At 28.7% G+C, this 18957-nt stretch overlaps 1 protein-coding gene and 1 long non-coding RNA gene across 2 annotated transcripts; both read left to right on the forward strand.

Moving 5' to 3' along the window:
- Nucleotides 1-1738: 1738 nt before the first annotated feature.
- On the forward strand, nt 1739-2188 carry LOC112686255 (52 kDa repressor of the inhibitor of the protein kinase-like). The gene has a single exon (XM_025558457.1). It carries the CDS (start codon nt 1739-1741, stop codon nt 2186-2188), a length of 450 nt encoding a protein of 149 aa, XP_025414242.1.
- Nucleotides 2189-17313: 15125 nt separating this feature from the next.
- On the forward strand, nt 17314-18277 carry LOC112686244. The gene is made up of 3 exons (XR_003148876.1): nt 17314-17776; nt 17837-17912; nt 18186-18277. It is a non-coding gene; the product is annotated as an uncharacterized LOC112686244 (long non-coding RNA).
- Nucleotides 18278-18957: the final 680 nt, after the last annotated feature.

Below are 18957 nucleotides of genomic sequence, written 5' to 3' on the forward strand. Positions count from 1 at the left end.
AAACCTTAGTTGTTAGAAACGTAAATACTGCTGTAAACACTATCCATTATTATCATTATAGTTATATATATATATTGTAATTGTATAAGCTTGTAAAAATACCCTGTGTATTGAAACAATTAAATAAATAAATTAAAAAAAAAAATTATTTGTATACAAATCCAAGTATTTTTTTTAATTTTATGCTATATTATATATATATATGTATTGTACACTAGTATAGGTAACTATTATGTTACTACTTTCCATGAATCTTAACAATTATTATAACATATCTGACTATTTAGAGATAAATACATGTTCACATATTTAATTCTGCATTCACATATAATTTAACTAATAATGATTAAATTTCAATGAAAAAAATATAATAAAAATTGGTAATATTACTATTAATATGGAACTATTTTAAATTTATTAGATTTTCAGTTTTCTTAAAAAATTTCAAAACAGAAACTATATAAAATGTAATGTGGTATTTAGTGTGGTAAAATTGCTATTACCTACCTACTTTTACTTTACAAAAACATAATATTAGTTTTCAACAAAATCGATTTTTTTTTTTAAATAATAAATTAAAATTAATAAAATACTTTATGATATTTTAATACAAGTATTTAAATTTTAGTAAACATACAATTAAGAAATAATCAAAATACTTAAAAAATAAAAAAAAAATAAATTGTATTCAGAATAGCATATAGATACTTCAAAAAGTATTCGAATACTTTACAAGACTGGTGTCTATTTAGCAAAAAGTTAAAAAGTTATAATTTATAATAGTAAATAACACAGGGTTGATGAAATTGCATAAGTACGCAAACCACCTTCGGTTTGCTTTTAGTAGATACAAAATATCAACAAAACGTTAATACAAGTTTATTAATTCTATAACAAAATCTGTTAATGTCGTGAGGATGAATGAATCAGTAATAGCAATAGTTCCTTTACTATATTATCTCTACCATCCCGTGGTCAAAAATGGTTTTTGGCACGTTGCGGACCATGTACAAAATTTAAAACAAATTTTACATTTGGAAAACATTTTTTCATTGAACCTGTTTTCCAAAGTCTTGAGTTGGGAAAAAAAATTAGACTTTGAATTAACTGTCGTTTTGAGTGACATTCCAACAACAATAAATGTGCTACATAACAAATTCACACTCAGAGGTATTATTAATTTCATAATACCAAAATCCAAAAACATTAATGCAATTGGGCATTATGTATCATACAATTGGAGGGAAACTAATATTACATGGGAACGATGTGATGACCAACTGCATTCCACACGATACGTAAGAGCATCCACAAATGTTAACTGTCAATTCATACTGTACACTAAATAAAAAAGTATTAGGTTACTAATGTTAGGTTAGTTAGTTAGTTAGTTTTTCAAGGTACAAAAATGTATTGGCTGATAATCGACGAACTTTCACATTTGAAAACCTGAAAAAAACATTCGTGGTACAATGCAATACGAATGCTTTTGGTATGTATTAATTTTCGTTTAGTCTCATAATCAGGCGCGGATTCAGGGGGGGCTATGGGTGCTTGGGCACCCCCCTGTCGCCTTGGGATAAAAAATAAATTTATATTATAAATTATGTTATTTCTTATTTTTCAAAATAATAATAATAATAATAATAAATAATATCGGTTATTCCGTTATCGGAATTTAAATAATTTAATATCAGATATCAAAAATAGATTTTTAGGTCACGGACACGAAACGATTATGTATTTACAATATTTAATACCATTTTTCCTACTTGAAGATACAGATATCGAAAAAATTATTAAATCGGCCAAATTTTATATCGATGATCTAATTGGCTCGATAGAAGAGGTTAGAGGTGAAGTTACTTTGTGGAAACAATTTTGGAAATCCCAATTAGATAAACCTAAAACTGCTATAGAAGCTTTGACTCATGCATCTGAATTTTATCCTAATATAAAGGAATTGCTAAAAATTATTTGCGTTATACCAGTTACCACTTGCACCGCAGAAAGAATATTTTCTTCACTTCGACAAACAAAAACATATTTAAGATCAACAATAGGAGAGGATAGATTAAATGGACTTATGCTTCTTAATATTCATAGGGATATTAAAATTACTCCAGAGGAAGTTATTGAAGAATTCAATGAAAAACACCCAAGAAAATTACAGTTACAATATATGTAAGAAATTATTGTTATTTTTAAGTTTATATTTAATAAATACTGATGTATGAAAAAAAAGTTAGCACCAATAAATCAAATAGTAAATATTAATTTAAATAAATAGAAAGGTGTAACAATCTTTTTTTTTTGAGCACCCCCTGTCAAAATTTTCTGGATCCGCGCCTGCTCATAATTTATTTAATAAAAATATTTTAATTTAAATTTTTCAGATTGAAATTACAAAATGTTGAAACTAAAAAAATAAATCAAAAAAATATAGTATAATTTATTTGAACATAATATAAAAATAATGAAATAAAAATTTTTTTTAATCAATTTGTGTGCATATTTTTTATTTTACAGGGTATATTTCTATAAAATAAGAGCATAAATGCATATTTTATAGTACATATTTCTTAGGTTTTTAGAGCATATAAATCCGGGTCCTAGTGATGATGCTTAAATCATTTGGAGAAAGTTCATTTTGAAAATGCGTATGAGGCGAATTTCCAGAGTTCTCCGTGGGTATCATAACATCTTTTAGAAACATCATGGTATTGAAAAAATGACATTTCACAATTTCAGATGCTCCTTGACAATTTTTAGTTTCAGTATGCGTTTTCAGTTTGCTTCTAAATGTGTCCCTGATATTTTCCCACGTTTTATGAACACGTTCACCTAAAATACAAAACAATCGTAACATTTTTTTAAATTTATTTTTAATTTTAATATAGAAACAAGTTTATTTTATTTCTCAGTTATTTGTAATATTAGTTTAAAATTCTGATCGGAGTGATGAATGTATTGATTTTACAATGATGTATGTTTTTCTTTCTTTATTTCTATTATAGTAGCTTTTCTAACACCCCATACACGGAAGAGCGCGTTCCCGGGTTTTAACTTAAAAATTTTAAATTCCTATAGCTTTATTTTTATTACTACCCACCTCTTTTAGTTCTTGGATTTTTTTTTATTTCGTAATTTTATAATTTAAGTTAAAACTGTTGTTTTGTTTTGTTAGGTATTTAGCGACTGGATTATCATTTCGATCCCTGGGTTTAACGTTTCGACTTAATGATTAAACAGTTGGTCAATATGCTTCGTTAGTTGTGAATGCAATATAGAACAATTTTTCTCAGCGACACCTGCCTATACCCGACCACACAATGTTAGTAGAAACTACCGGATTCCAGGAGCGGAGGAATTTTCCTCATGTCGTTGGATGTTTTGATGGTAAGCTCATCCGAATTCTATGCCCGGAATAAAGCGGAACTATGTTTTACAACTATAAAAACTTTTTCAATAATGCTATAAGCTATTGCAGATCATCGATGTCGATTTGTTTTTGTGGATGTAGGAGGGTATGGAAAACAGAGTGACGGAAGAATTTATTCCGCTTCCTTATTATCTACATTTTTGAAGAACTGCCATACTAATTTGCCGCCATCATATTGAAGGAATTGTTACAGATATGCCCTTTGTAATGATTGCAGACGATGTTTACTCATTAAAATCATATTTAATAAAACCGTACTCTAGACGCAATCTATCACACGAAGAGAAAGTATTTAACTATAGGCTATCAAGGGCTAGGAGATGTGTGGATTGGGTTTCGGCATTATGACAGCAAATTGACGCTTGCTCGGAAAATTTATAGAAACTTATGTTGTCAAAGCAGAGAAAATTGTGAAATTTATCTGCTTAATCCATAATATAATTATTGGCCGTGATGGCAGTGAGTTCAGTCCGCGACTTTACAACAATCTATGAATGAATCGGCACTCCAAGGAAATAGGTCTTCAAGAACGTTTAATAGAGCAACAGAACAGGATCAGGTCATTAGAGACACCTTCAAATTATATTTCAATGGATCCGGTGCTGTACCATGGCAAAACGGAAGCATCCAGTAAAAATAAAATTAATAAATATTGTTTTTTTCTTTTTTAAAAAAAATATGTAATTTTATTTTATAATAGTTTGTAGTATATATAAGAATATCAATGTATTACAAGTTGATAACGTTGATTAACTAAAATAATAATCATTTATCTAGTATGATTTGTTATGTCTGTAGGTACTCCAATAAACACACGCGTGATAGCCCGCATCGACAACGCAAGATTCTATTTATACTCGCGTGAGTATATTCGCGTATACCCACCTATAAAACACAGCGTCCACGTAAACTTAACTTATGTATAAATAGGCTATAATAACTTATTATTAACGTATTATTTCTTTAAACATATTATTCTATTAATTCACTATATATATCCTTTAAGTTATTCAATTACCTGAAACTTGAACCTGCGTTGCAATTGATTCCAGCTGACATTTAATATCCCGGTTGTGGTACGCTGTCACTCACTGGTCCCAGAGACGATGTTTTTCTCGCACATGCTGTATTAAGGTGCGCGTCCACTAGGTCAGTCGATCTGCGTGGTGCGGAGCGGATTTCATGAGTGACGTTCGTCCATTAAGTGCGGTCGGTGCGGCGCGGTACGATATGGGTCCATGTATTATCATTTAATCATAACCTTATCATGATAAAATATTTTATCAATGATAACTCATTTCCATATTATCATATTTGTATGCTCATTTCTTATCAATTAATAATTTATAATTATAAAGATATAGGCAAATACTATAAACGTTAATATACGTTACGCTTACTATAACGATTTAATAACGTTCTATTTTTCATTATAATTGGTTTATTTAGTACAGTCCTAGATTTCTAAGTTGTATTGAATATTAATGAACGATGAGTGATTCTGAAGAAGAAATGTTGTTTCTGGCTACAGTTGTTGAAGCTGAAGAAGAAGTAGAAAAAGAAAAATTGAAGCGAAAACACAAATTTCGGGTACATGAAATAATACAAAAAGACTGAGATTTGGCGAACATCACCATCTTTTTCCTGATCTTTTGAGAGGCGAAAAAAGTTTTTAAAATATTTTAGAATATCACCAGAATTGTTTTATGAACTTTTTGAATTAATCAAGAATAATATAATAAAGAAGGATACGACATTTCGAAAGGCAATATCTCCGGAAGAAAGGCTTTCAGTTACGTTAAGATGAATTTAAAAAAAAAAAAATGGTTACTATATATTTATTATAATAAATAATGAATAAATTAAAAAAATATTATATGTATAACAATTTTATCTAATTTACAATAAATTGTATGTATCTAATCAGTGATATAAAATCACTTTTAAAAAGTATTTATAATACTACTCAAATTATATTGTACACATTCCTAGTAAAACCACACGTGTTTATTTTGGTCGTAAAGGGATTAAAATGAGGTTTAATAATATAAGCTATTTTATATTTGGCTTAATTTTAGTTTAGTGTATAAAATAAAACATGATACATTTGGATAATAAGTAATATATTTATTGCCAAAATCAATAAATAAAAATAACATACTCAATACAATCTACAAAACCATTGAGAATTATATTATATACAAAGAAAATTCACATTAAAATGAAACTTTATAACATTGGTATAAAATTAAAAACAAACTAACATTCAATAAATTAACAAGTCAAAACAAAATTAAATAAATATATATAAAAAAAAAAATTTATAACTTTAAGTTTTATAATAGGTAAAAAACAGTCTTTTTAATTTCAATTAATAAGAGAAACTATTTTAGCTTTTGTTATTTTATAGTTAATTATCATTCAGTGTCTTATTAATCTATACTATATATAAAATTGTAAGGGTTTTTCTTAGACCGCGCTAACCGAGAAAACGACTGAACCGATTTGGCTGAAATTTTTTTTGGCTGAAACTCGACACTCTGCTGAAGGTTTTAGTACCACTTTTGTCAGTAAAAAAATTCATAAAAAATTAAAATCAATTGTAGAAGAGTCGCGTGTTAGCGGCTTTGTAAGCGGGCCACGGGTTTACAGCTACCTGCAACTTGACCTTTGTATAGTGTTAGATATCTAACAGGTCATCAAATGATTTAATTGATATTCATCAATAGTACACGCGTGTCCAAAAACATTTGACGAAATTAATAAAAGTTTTAATATTATAAGAAGTGTATGGAAAATACCGATCACGTTTTGCGTTATCGAAAAAAATACTCTTATGTAATAATATTCTTGCCAACAAACGTGTTACCATAGATTATAAATAGTATTTATCAACACTATTATTTAATAGTGTTACGATCCGCCTGACGCCGAACGAGTTTTTCCGCAAATAATATTTTATCTATTTTTATACCTACATTGTTAATCGCTAATATAATACGCAATACCTACTGCGGGTAAGTGGCCAATTCATTATCATGCCGAGAGCGCAAAGAGCACGCATTGGCAGAATAACTGCCAATGCAACTCGAATGTATATCAGAAAGCAACAAAATAACACACCAGAACGTTCTCAAACACTTGCACAGGAGCAACGTAACGCTTGAAGTATGAAATCTTCGTTTAATTATCAATCCGAGATTGATTATTTAAATATTAAAGCGCTTCAAATGACTATATAATGTCCTAAGTGCCATGCAAAAAAATGGAAAGATGAAACCCATGGACTTTGCTGCGCTGACGGTACAGTTATTTTACACCAATTTGAGGATCTTCCAGACCTAATTAAAAGTTTAATTGATAATTCTCACCCTCTATCAAAACATTTCTTTGATAATTCTAGACGCTATAATACTCTGTTTCAAATGATATCGTATATCATGTGCATATTAACGTAGAATACTGTCATTTGGTTAAAGCGATAAAATACATATGTAAATATATTAATAAAGGATCAGATAGAGCTACTTTTTCTGTTAATCGTGAAAACAATGAGATTACAAATTATTTGAATGGTCGATACATATGTACTTTTGAAGCGTTTTGGAGAATTTTCAATTTTGAAATCCATGATAGAGATCCAACAATTCAGCACTTGGCTGTTCATTTAGAAAATGGACAGCATGTTTTCTTTAATGCTAATAATCTTCATCAAGTTATTGAAAATCCAAGAAAAACGACACTAACTGCATTTTTCGAACTGTGTTCACATGATGATTTTGCGAAAACACTGTTCTATCATGAAGTTCCTTCTTATTATAACTGGGATGATAGCAGAGGCTGGTTAAAGAGAAGACGGAGAAAAGATGTTCTAGGTTGGCCAGGAATAAAAATGGACACTACCATTGGTAGAATTTACACGATTCACTCAAATCAAAGTGAGTGCTTCCATTTAAGATTGTTACTAAATTATGTACAAGGTTCTACTTCATTTGAAAGCTTGAAGGTATTTGATGGAGTCATTCACGCGACTTTTAAAGCAACCTGTTTTGCTCTTGGGCTTTTAGAAAATGACGAGCAATGGAAAAATGCTCTAGCGGAGGCAACTCTTTCAGAAAGTCCTTCAAAATTAAGAGAATTATTCGCAATAATCATAGTTTTCTGCCAACCGTCTGAACCTCAATCTTTGTGGGAACAGTTCAGAAATGATTTTTGTAAAGATATTCTTCATGCAGATCGCATTCGATTAAATGACTTGCAATTTACTTTTTCTGATGAAATATTTAATAGAGGCTTGATTGAAATAGAAGATAAAGTTGTTTGTCTGTCTGAAAATTATTTAACTGAATTTGGAATGAACTCACTTGTTCGAAATGAAAATGCATCTGATCCTTTTGAATTCTCAATTTTGCGTTCTTATGATAATAACCGATTACAAGAATTTGTAGAAATCAATTTACCAAAATTAGTAAATGATCAAAAATATGCTTTTAATGTTATTACATAAAGCGTAATGAATCATCAAGGAAGAGTTTTTTTTTTAGATTCTCCGGGTGGTAAAGGAAAAACATTCCTAACTAATTTGTTGTTGGCTCAAATTAGATCCTCAGGTAAAGTTGCATTAGCAGTAGCTTCATCTGGTATAGCAGCAACTCTCCTTAGTGGCAGCAGAACTGCTCACTCGACTTTCAAGTTACCGTTAAATGTATTATTTGATACAGAATACGTTTGTCCGATTCGTAAAAATGGCCCTCTTGGAAAAAATTCTTCAAGAAACCTCATTCGTTGTGTGGGATGAGTGTACAATGAGTCACAGATCACATATCGAATAAATTGATCGAACATTAAAAGATCTTAGGTGTAATAATAAGTTAATGGGTGGCATAACATTTGTTTTCGCTGGTGATTTCCGTCAAACCTTACAAGTTATCATTACTAGATTTATTTGCAAACAAACATGAGATTTCATTTATGCGGAGGGGACGATATTTTTCCAGCACAGTTGTTGAAAATTGGAAATGGAACTTTAGAAAATGAAAATGGTTACATTTCTGTCAATCACACGATTGGACGGGTGGTCAATAACGTGGAAGAGTTGATTTCTACAGTTTATGCTGACATTTTTAATCTCTCAAATAAATCTTATCAGTGGTTATGTGAAAGAGCTATTATCTCTCCGAGAAATGTAACAGCAGGAGAAATTAATGATATCATCCTTCTAAAATTCGATGGACACTCACGTGAATATCTCTCTATTGATACAGTTACATCAACAGATGATGCTATTCATTATCCACAAGAATTTCTCAATTCTTTTTCTCCTTCGGGATTTCCTCCTTATAAGCTAAAATTAAAAATTGGTGCTCCAATTACATTATTACGTAATCATCAACCACCGAACTTACGTAACGGTACAAGATTACAAAAAAAATCGTTGCAAAATAATATTATAGAAACCGTAATTCTTACAGGGCCAGCGAAAGGAGAAATTACATTTATTCCAAGAATTCCCGTGATTCCCTCTGACTTGCCGTTTTCTTTCAAACGACTTCAATCCCCGGTTAAAGTTTCTTTTGCCATTACCATAAATAAAGCGCAAGGTCAAACATTCAAGTACGTTGGCGTATATCTTCGTACAGAGTGCTTTTCGCATGGGCAATTATACGTGGCATTTTCTCGAACTGGGGACCCGAATCATCTTATGATTTTAATTTCAACAGAAAATATAACAAAAAACATCATAACTCAGAAGTCTTATAAAATTCTTATTTTAATTCTTCTTTTTCTTTTTTTTTCTTCATCAACTTCAATTCTTTATCAACCATAAATTATTTTTTTTTTATTTTTATCATTTATAACGCTAGAAAAATTTCAATCCGTTTTCATTAACCGTTTTTTATATTTACTTGCCGATCACATTAAACAATAATATTTGAATAAAAAATTAACGGAGTTCACGGGCGAAGCTGTGATGGGTCGGCTAGTAATAAATATAATTACTACTTTCCACCAGATTTCATGATTCCTATTTTTTTTTGATTTATATTTATAAGTTTGATTTTATTTTAAAGCTAACATTTTTATTTTATTCATTGACTTTTGATTTTTGTTTACCTTTATTTAAAATATAGTTAATTTCCTTAATAAATGAAAAAATTAGTAGCCGTACAGTAGTATTTAAAAATTAATTTTGTCCTCGTAAGTTATGTTTTGGACACAATAATGATTGAATATTAATATATTTTTTTCATTATTATGATTAAATTTGCTTTTAAATTAGGTTTTGCAATCAAGTGAGATATATGTATATTAAAAAAATGATTAGCTAAACTGTATAAATAAGTAGTTTCTGAAGTAGGATAATTTAATTTGCATTTTTCATACTTAAAAATATTTATAAAATTATGTTCATTTAAATAAGTATTTAAAGTTAATTAATATTAACAAATTTTACACTTGTTTAAAAATTGTTTTATTTTATTTTTTATGATCCAACCTGTAACATATGATATAATATTATTTTGCATGTTTGGATTAACTGGTATATGTATTGAAATAAGATTCAAAAATTGGTGTATGATCTATTTTTATATTTTTATATTTTCTACAATTTCATCAAAATCATTTAATAAAACAAATTCTTTTAGACTATTGTTACGTGCCAACCGTTTGATCCGTTAATTCAGTTACAACGTCTCAGTCAACGCTTGAGTGGAAGTGTAGCCAGGAATAATTAAGACTTCTTTTTAAAATAATTAAATTTATTTAACTTATAAAAATTATCCTAACTACAAAATTCTGTAAATATTCTAGTGATAGAAATTATTTAAATCCTAACAATTGTAACTTATAAAATAATTGGAAATATTTCTAAGTCCAGACCATAACATACACTGACGTGAAGGTGCTCAGTGCAGCATAGACAAGACTCGTCTGATATGCCCTTGTTTTCGGGTCCCTTTTATATGTGATATGGCATGTGTGTGTGTAAAATCCCAAGTGTGTGTGTGTAAATGAAATAAGATAATAAAATATGATAAATGTGATGAGTCGTTATTGATTCGGTGTGTGCGCTCTAAAATATGATAATTCTCTATTGATTCTGCATGCGTGTACTATCTCTTGACCGGCCCATACTTATTACAAGATCCAGGATGTGGTTTTTGATTACTATTCATTTCATTTTAATTTAATTTAATTTCCCATAAAATGTGATTAATGTTTGGTGTTATAACATTTATAACGTTCGATCAACTATTTATTTTAATTTAGTTTAATTTCCCATAAAAAACGTTTATGTGAACTCTTTTATTCGTCCATGCCTGTGATTTCGATATTCCAACTTCTTATTACAATATCTAGTGTAATAACCACATGAGCTCAATAATCTATAGTTGTGGTTTTTGATGTGCATGGGAACCTCCTTGTGATGTGTTTTACCGTGTGACTACGCGGGACGCGACACTATCTAACATTTCTTCAGAACCATCTATTTCACAATTAGCTCCAACAGAATGTTTTGTTGTTAGGTTACTTATTAAAAGTTATTTAAAAGATGATATATAACCTGCATAAGTAGGACTTATATTTCTCAAGCCGTGACTCCTAATTGAGCAAAAAGTTTTCAAATGGGTCCTGATTTAGATTTCTTAGAACTATGAAGTCAAATCCATTGGATAATAATTTTTTAAATAAATACATTATACCTTTTAATGTTTGTATCTAATTTTTAATAGAAATAATTTTATTTTGTTTGCTGTTGAACTTCATACTTTCTAATATTTTTAAAGCTCCCTTCCAAAAATCCCAATGGTAAGAAGTTTTTGTCACTGCACTCCTTAAATCTTTTCCAATTTTTGGTAAAGCCATACTTCCATTTACACTGTCAAAAAGTTTGTCCATAAAAAGACAAAAGACAGCAGGGTCTACTGCAGATGGATCAAGTTGTTCGATTGTTGAATTCCCTATTAAAAAAATTAATAAAGATAAATACTATTTGAACAGAAATTAAATATAATAAAAATTTAAACTTACTTGACCATGTAGCGAGAAGTTTCATTATGGAACCAACTCATTGACTAAAAACTTACGTAGCGTGTACAAATTTCATTTTTTTTCAATTTTGTAACATATATATGTTAATTTAGGATTAATACGATCACCAATTACTGACTGTTTTATCCGATTCATATAATTTAATAAGATGTTTCCATTTTGCTACTCGTTTTATTCCATTATCAGTGAACATCAAATGTTTTGTTATTAAGTTGTTACGCATACACTTCAGTAGATGAGGAGAATCGGAAAGTGGTACAATTTCTTGGTCACCTATTTCCAAACCAAACAACTGATTTCCTTTACCGAGTCTTAAATATTTTTCCTTTGTTTCCATTTTTAAATTATTAATAGCTGCCACATTAGTAGATGCTTGATTTCAAAGTTATGCAGTTACTATAAGTCCAGTTGATTGAACTGCTTGGATAACTTCTTTTATGACAACTACAAGATCGGGTGTTTTCAATGAATTATTGGTGAACATAAAAGCAACAGGTTGTTCGATTTTTTTTTTTGCAAATTCCTCTAACTATAAATGTCAATGCTTAATCAGCAAAAAAACGGTTTTGATTTATTATTACCAAGATTTTCAAAACCTATGACTCTATCTAAATGTAGCACATACTGGGGTCCTGCAGATAACGATATTTCATCAAAAATTACTATACAATATTTATCTATTGAGTTTTTTTATTTTGCCTACAGTTTTTTTGAGGTGGTAAAATATTTTTTTGTTTATTTCGGTTTCAAATGGGATTTTTTGTAGTAAACTCACTAATGTACTTCTAGATGGTAAAGCAAAAACTTTTTGTAAGAACCTATAAGCTTTTTCACTTTGCTTAAATAGTGAAAGAGTAAATACTTTATCGTCAAATGTAAAACATCTGCCTTTTGACTATGTCATTTGTGTTCTTATTTGCGATTCAATAAATTTACAAGTAATAGGATTTCTATGATCATTCATATACTTTACAGCTATTTTCAAACGTGTTCTGAAGGCACTATACCGATAATTAAATAAAGAGTTCTTCTTAGCTTCTTTAAGGGCATCATATAAACGTCCCTTTCTAGGAGTCAAATCCACCCTTCGTCTAATACATATATTTTTCAATATGCTTGAAGTGGACTTTTTTCTTCCTAAAAATAAATTTAATTAACTTAATTTAAGTTAAAGAAGAACAAATTTATTAAATAACAAAAAAAAAAAAAAAATAAAATATAATCACATAATTATTTAATCTTATATTTATACATTACCATTGAGAAGTGTTAATAATAATAATTCAAATCTAAAAAAAAATATAATCATCAATACCTGTGACTTTAGGCGTAGATATAAAATGTTAAGCCATATTTTAGACCTGTCAAAGGACATTACACCAACAATTTCATCTGAAAATACACAAACAGTTGAATTATTTTACATATTCAAAATATTACCTATAACAAAATTTATTTGAATTTCATATAATATACAAACCTAATATATTAGTAGACACAGTAACTGGTAAATTGGTTCCTTAAAATCAAATTGCTTGACCATGATATTGTATTTACCACAACCATAAAAACAATTGATATGTTGTTTAATTAATTTAAAAAAAATGTATTCTAACATTAATGTTAATTTATATTATAGCATTTAAACAAACATTTGAAATTAATATTATACCTGTTAAAGTTGGTAGATTTGTTTCTTCATTATCATTGGTTAGATAGATAAAATATATCAGAAAGCTCAATAAATAAGCGCGTTTTGGCGAGTTAATTTGTAGTAAACAGTTTTCTGCAATATTATAGTGCGGCCAGCGAAACTAGAAGCTTGACGGCCACGCGCCCTAGTGGCCGTTTTTCATTAGGGCTACGAAGAATGATTTCCCGCGTAAAACAATTTCAAACACATTTACACTTGTTGTATAGACCTGTTTCACAGCTACTCGTACGATACGCGTGCTTATCATATATTCTTAAACACAACGTAGCAACGCATTTTACTGATTATTTACAATAGAATGAGAACCACTTTTCGTGAGCCGGACTACTATATAACATATTCACTATATTCATTTCGAAAAACAACGCAGCTGTACAAACAACCAAAATATATAGAACCCCTGGTTTACACGAAAACGGTCACTAGGGCGCGTAACCGTCAAGCTTCTAGTTTCGCTGGCCGTACTATAGCAGTTGTTTGCTACTTGCTTAATAATTCGCCAAAACGGTAAATAATTGTTTGGTGGAAAATGTTTACTGATATGAATACTGATTACATAATCAATGAGATATCATTCCCATTTTTTTCAGTCCTTTTTTTTATTTACCAGAATGTTATTTAAATATTTAATTAATATTTTATTTCTCTAAACACATGAGATATCGCTACATGTAAATCTCGATGAGACATTGTATATTTTTACATAGCATTTAAATATTTTGGATTTATTTTAATAACACATTTTTGAATTTTAGATTCTTATGACATTATGGTATTTGGCAAAACCTGGATCAATGTTTTCTATAGCAGAATTTTTTAATGTTGCCAAATTAACTGTTAAAAATGTTACAAATCAAGTAATTATAAAATTATGCCATTTATCTCCTAAACTGATTACATTGCCTAACATTCAAGAAGCTTTAGTTATAGCTGAATAATTTAAAACTTGATCTGGATTTCCTGGTTATTTTCTATTATTATTACTACAGAAATATTTAATTTAAATTTTATTAGTTTTTGAAATAAACCTAAGACATTATTATATTAAACAGATGTTATTGGGGCTATTGATGGATCACATATATGTATTAAGACACCTATAGATCATCAGAATTGTTATACGGATAGAAAATTAAATAAATCCATTATATTACAAGGTAAAAATTATATTTAATTTTATATTATAATGTACAACTTTTTCAAATGTTGTTATTTTTTAGGTGTCTGTACATCAAAATACTTATTCACCAATGTCAATATAGGATTTTCTGGTCAACTTCATGATTTTAGGGTATTTTCAAACAGTGCATTAGCTATGAACATTTTAAGCCATGGACCAAATGCTTTATTTTACTTTAAGTATCATTTGCTTAGTGATTTAGCATATTCAAATAGAAGTTGGCTTGTAACTCCATTTAAAAACTATGGAAATCTAAGCATCAGGCATAAAAAATTACTAAACACAGTAAAACAAGAGTACCAATTGAAAATACATTTGGTTTACTAAAAGGTCGATGGAGAAGATTATTATTCATTGATACTTCTAATCTGAAGATGGCTTCTATGATTATATTAGCATGCTGTGTCCTACACAATTTTTGTTTATTAAATTTAGATTTTTTGGATGAATGTATCAATGACGAAAGCAGTATTGTCAATGCCCAGCAAAATTTTAACAGAAATTGTTTAGAAGTGCAATCAAGGAGAGAATAAAAGACAAGACTTACTTAATTTATTAGTACCTATTGTTTAATATGAATAATTCTATTTATTAAAATTTATATTTATGATTTATTATTTTGTCAAAATTATAAGGACAGTTCACTCACCTAACACATATTTGTGTTGTTATTTTTGATTTTAATACTAATATTTTCTAATTCTGTTTTAATAATTTTTATTGCAAATATGGTAAAAATAAATTATAATACTCTTTATCTTATAACATCTTATTCAAATTTCTTAAGTTTGAAAATAACAATAAAACAATACTAATAAAGTATAAGAATTTTTAAATTCATAAACAGATGTGAAAAAAAAATGTATAATACTTCTTACCTTAAAACAAAAATAAAAACTTCTAAATATGAAAATAACAATAACAAATTAATACTGAAATCTTAATCTTGAAATTTACTAACAAATTTAATATGAACTAATAAAAACAAATAACATGGATTTCTCTAAAGATAATAGAAACATAATTTAGTTAAAGTCTTCTTATGTAACATATTTATCATAGTCAATAAAATCAGTTAATAATATACTTATAGATATCTATTTATTATAGGAACACACTTTTGTAGCCTTTTTTTCTCTTTAACATTTTACATATATACATCAAAAGTATAACAGAAATTATTTTTTACTTATAAAATAATTAATAAGTTGAGATAGAGTTTTGTTTTGTTCTCTTTGTTCAGCTATAATTTGACGGTTGAGATCCATAAACTGTTTTTGAACTTCCATGTCTTCTTTATGCTGCCTTTGTATTTCTAATAAAATTGGATTTGGAGGTTTTGTACTTTTCTTGACATTTTTAAATCGTTTTGTTGGTGGTTCATCAAATGAACTAGAACATTCTAAATTTTCCTCTTCACATTCAGCTGTGTCTTCAAATGCATCAACTGTATTTTGAAGAGAATTTATATTTAAAGTATCTAGTACAATAGTTGGCTTAATAGTATGTTTAATAGCAAGTATAGAATGTAATAAGTCATAATATGGTGGTGTATCTTTACGACGTTTACCTGTTGCTTTGGGACCTGCATTTGTAATAAAGTAACTGTAATTTTTTTCTAGGTTGTGCCACTTTTGATTACATTTAAAATCACCTTTAGCTGTATCAGCTACACGATAACCTTTTTTTAACATATCCTCATAAACTTTTTGCCAAACTTTGATTTTAGGGGTTTTCTTATCTTTTAACAAAGTTTATATTTCATCATTTTTAACAATTTTAATAAAACATTCAGTTGCCTCAAGGTCAGTTGGTCTAGGCCTAGTTGTGTTCCATACAAAAATATTATTAATGTTGAATTTTACATCATTTTCATCAGTTTTTGAAACAGCTGAAATATTTGAAGATTTATTTATATCGCTAACAATTACATTGTCATTGACAATAGTTGACTGTTCAACAGTGTTTAAAGGAATATCAATTCCATTTTCTGTAAGATCATTTGTCAATACAAATTGTTGTATATTGTAATCTGCATTAAGTTCTACAAGAAAAAAATTATAAAATTGAGTTGGTTTAATTATCTATACAACAATTAAAATTTTCAAAGACAATAAATTTAAAAATAATAAGGGTAGCTTTTAATTGAGAATTTTAAAGTAATATATAGTAATTAAAATTACCTTGCAGTTTGCAAAACACTTCATCTCCTGTGTCATTAAATATTACATTATTATTATCTTCACCACGTACAAATGCAACAAAAGTATAAGACATGCTTGGAGATAGAGATAGGTTTAGAGATATAGGTGTTACTTATAGTTACAAATATTTAATTTATTATATAATTATTTAAATTTAAATCTATTGTATTAAAATAATTCCCCGATCGGTGATTAGTCGGAAAAATTTTTAAATCCCGCGGAGGCTTTTTCGTTTCTCCGTTGACCGTTTCCCGTAGACTTTTGTCTCTTCTTTCCATTTCAGGGGTCCGTTTGATTTTCCGACCCACCGTTTTTCCGATGCGACCGGATGAAAATCCAAGATTTTCTCGACTAAGCACCAGCCCAATCGGAGCGTTCTGTACCTGTGCCTCTCGCACCGTCGTGACGTTTCGCTCGCACGTGACGTCACCAATTGACGATCGTGGCACTACCTTATCTCCCCGTTAAACTGTTTAAATGCCCAAATTGTCCTATTTGATTCCAACTCGATAGGTCGGTAGGCTGTAGGTGTAGGTCCCGATAGGTCCTCCGTTGGTACAGACCTCGATTCCGGGCCACCGCTGCCGGCATTCTTTGCAGAATTTCCGCCGCCGTCGACGATCGTTAGCGCCGTCACTTCCGCTCTCGCGGAATCTGTTTTTTTTTCCGTCCGTCGCGTCCGATTTTCGCCGCCGTCGTTTGTTATCAACTACCGCCTCCGTATCTTATCGACGAAATTGTTGATGCCGTTCGCGGTTCCTTTTTTATTTATTTTCCGTCGCGTCCGTTTTTTTTTTCGTTTCAAACGTTTTTTTGTGAGTGCGTTTTATTAGTTCATCGCATTAATCGTATTATTTAATATTCGATTTGTATAACCGAAAAATCGGATGGTTTCATTTCATATATTGATTTGATGCGAAAGAGTTTAATGATATTACTAAACGAATTATAAAATGAAGAAAACATGGTACGTATTACGTTTAAATTATAATTTGTTTTTTATAAGTGTTAAATACGTTTAATACCATTTGTTTTGCCAAACGATGTAGGGAGATAGCTGTTGTATGATTTCGTTTTACTTTTTTCATTCGAATGCAATTTGATTCAACGTGTCGTCGGTGCTAATGATACTAACGTAAATAACGATAAAACGTACACAGCCATAAAATAAAGAAAATTTGGTATGAGTTACATTTTACAACTTCTACGTTCGACTACATATTGAATGTTACTTTTTTCAGTTTTAGTAATGAGTCTTACAGTATCAGCCGTTACACTTGGACGAAAGGAAATGAAAATTTCTATGATATTATGAAGGTAAGAAAAACCAGTAAGTTTAGCCTTCTTCGTAATATATGCTATATATGTACATTAATTTTTATTTGTTTTACCAAAAAATAAAAAAGAATTTGATTGACATTAATGATATTTTTATAAAAATGAAATATAATATTGATCACACATATGATTATTAAATCTATCGTTAAACTATGATTTAATTGTTGCTTTAAATAATGTTAAATAATTATAAATTTGTTTTTTAAATATGTTGAATACATTAAATTTGATTTATTTTTCCAAATAATATAGGGATATATAGCTGTTGTATGTTTTCATTTTACTTTTTTTCTTTGGAATGGAATTGAATTCAATGTGTTATTAGTGTTAATAATACTATTTGAAACGTACACACCTGTAAAATAATGAAAATATGGTATGTAATACATTTTTTAACTCCTTCTTTCTATTACATATGTATAGAATGTTATTTTTTCTGGTTTTAGTAGAATAATCCTACAGAATCAGTCCTTACACTTGGATTAAAGGAAATTAAATATTTATGATATTATAAAACAATAAAACGCAGAGAGTTTTACATTTTTGTAGATTATTTTCCTTATACTTTATACGCTTTAAATGTGTTTTTTAAAATTTGATAGTTACATTAATTTTAATTTGCTTTACCAGAAAAATAATAAGTCAGAGCTTTTGTTTTACCGAAAAATATGAGGAGATACAGTTAATCGGATGTTTTCATTACATATACCTGCAATCTATGCAATATATTATATTATATATTAATACAATATATAAAATATATTGTGTTTACCAGTTTGATTTAATGTGAAAGGCTGTAATGATATTGTAAAATGCATACATAGCTATAAAATGAAGAAAACATGGTATGTGATATATTTTAAAATTGTTTTATAAAATGAGTCTTATAGTATCAGTCCTTACAATTATATGTAAGGAAATGAAACCTTTTATGTGATATTATAAAAATAATAAATTCCAATAAGTTTTTTTTTTTTGTAAATTATTTTTTTATTATTACAGTTATAAAAATTAAAAATCAAAT

This window comes from Sipha flava, unplaced genomic scaffold (genome assembly GCF_003268045.1).
Source record: "Sipha flava isolate LNK unplaced genomic scaffold, YSA_version1 302_pilon_pilon, whole genome shotgun sequence".
NCBI classification, from domain to species: domain Eukaryota; kingdom Metazoa; phylum Arthropoda; class Insecta; order Hemiptera; family Aphididae; genus Sipha; species Sipha flava.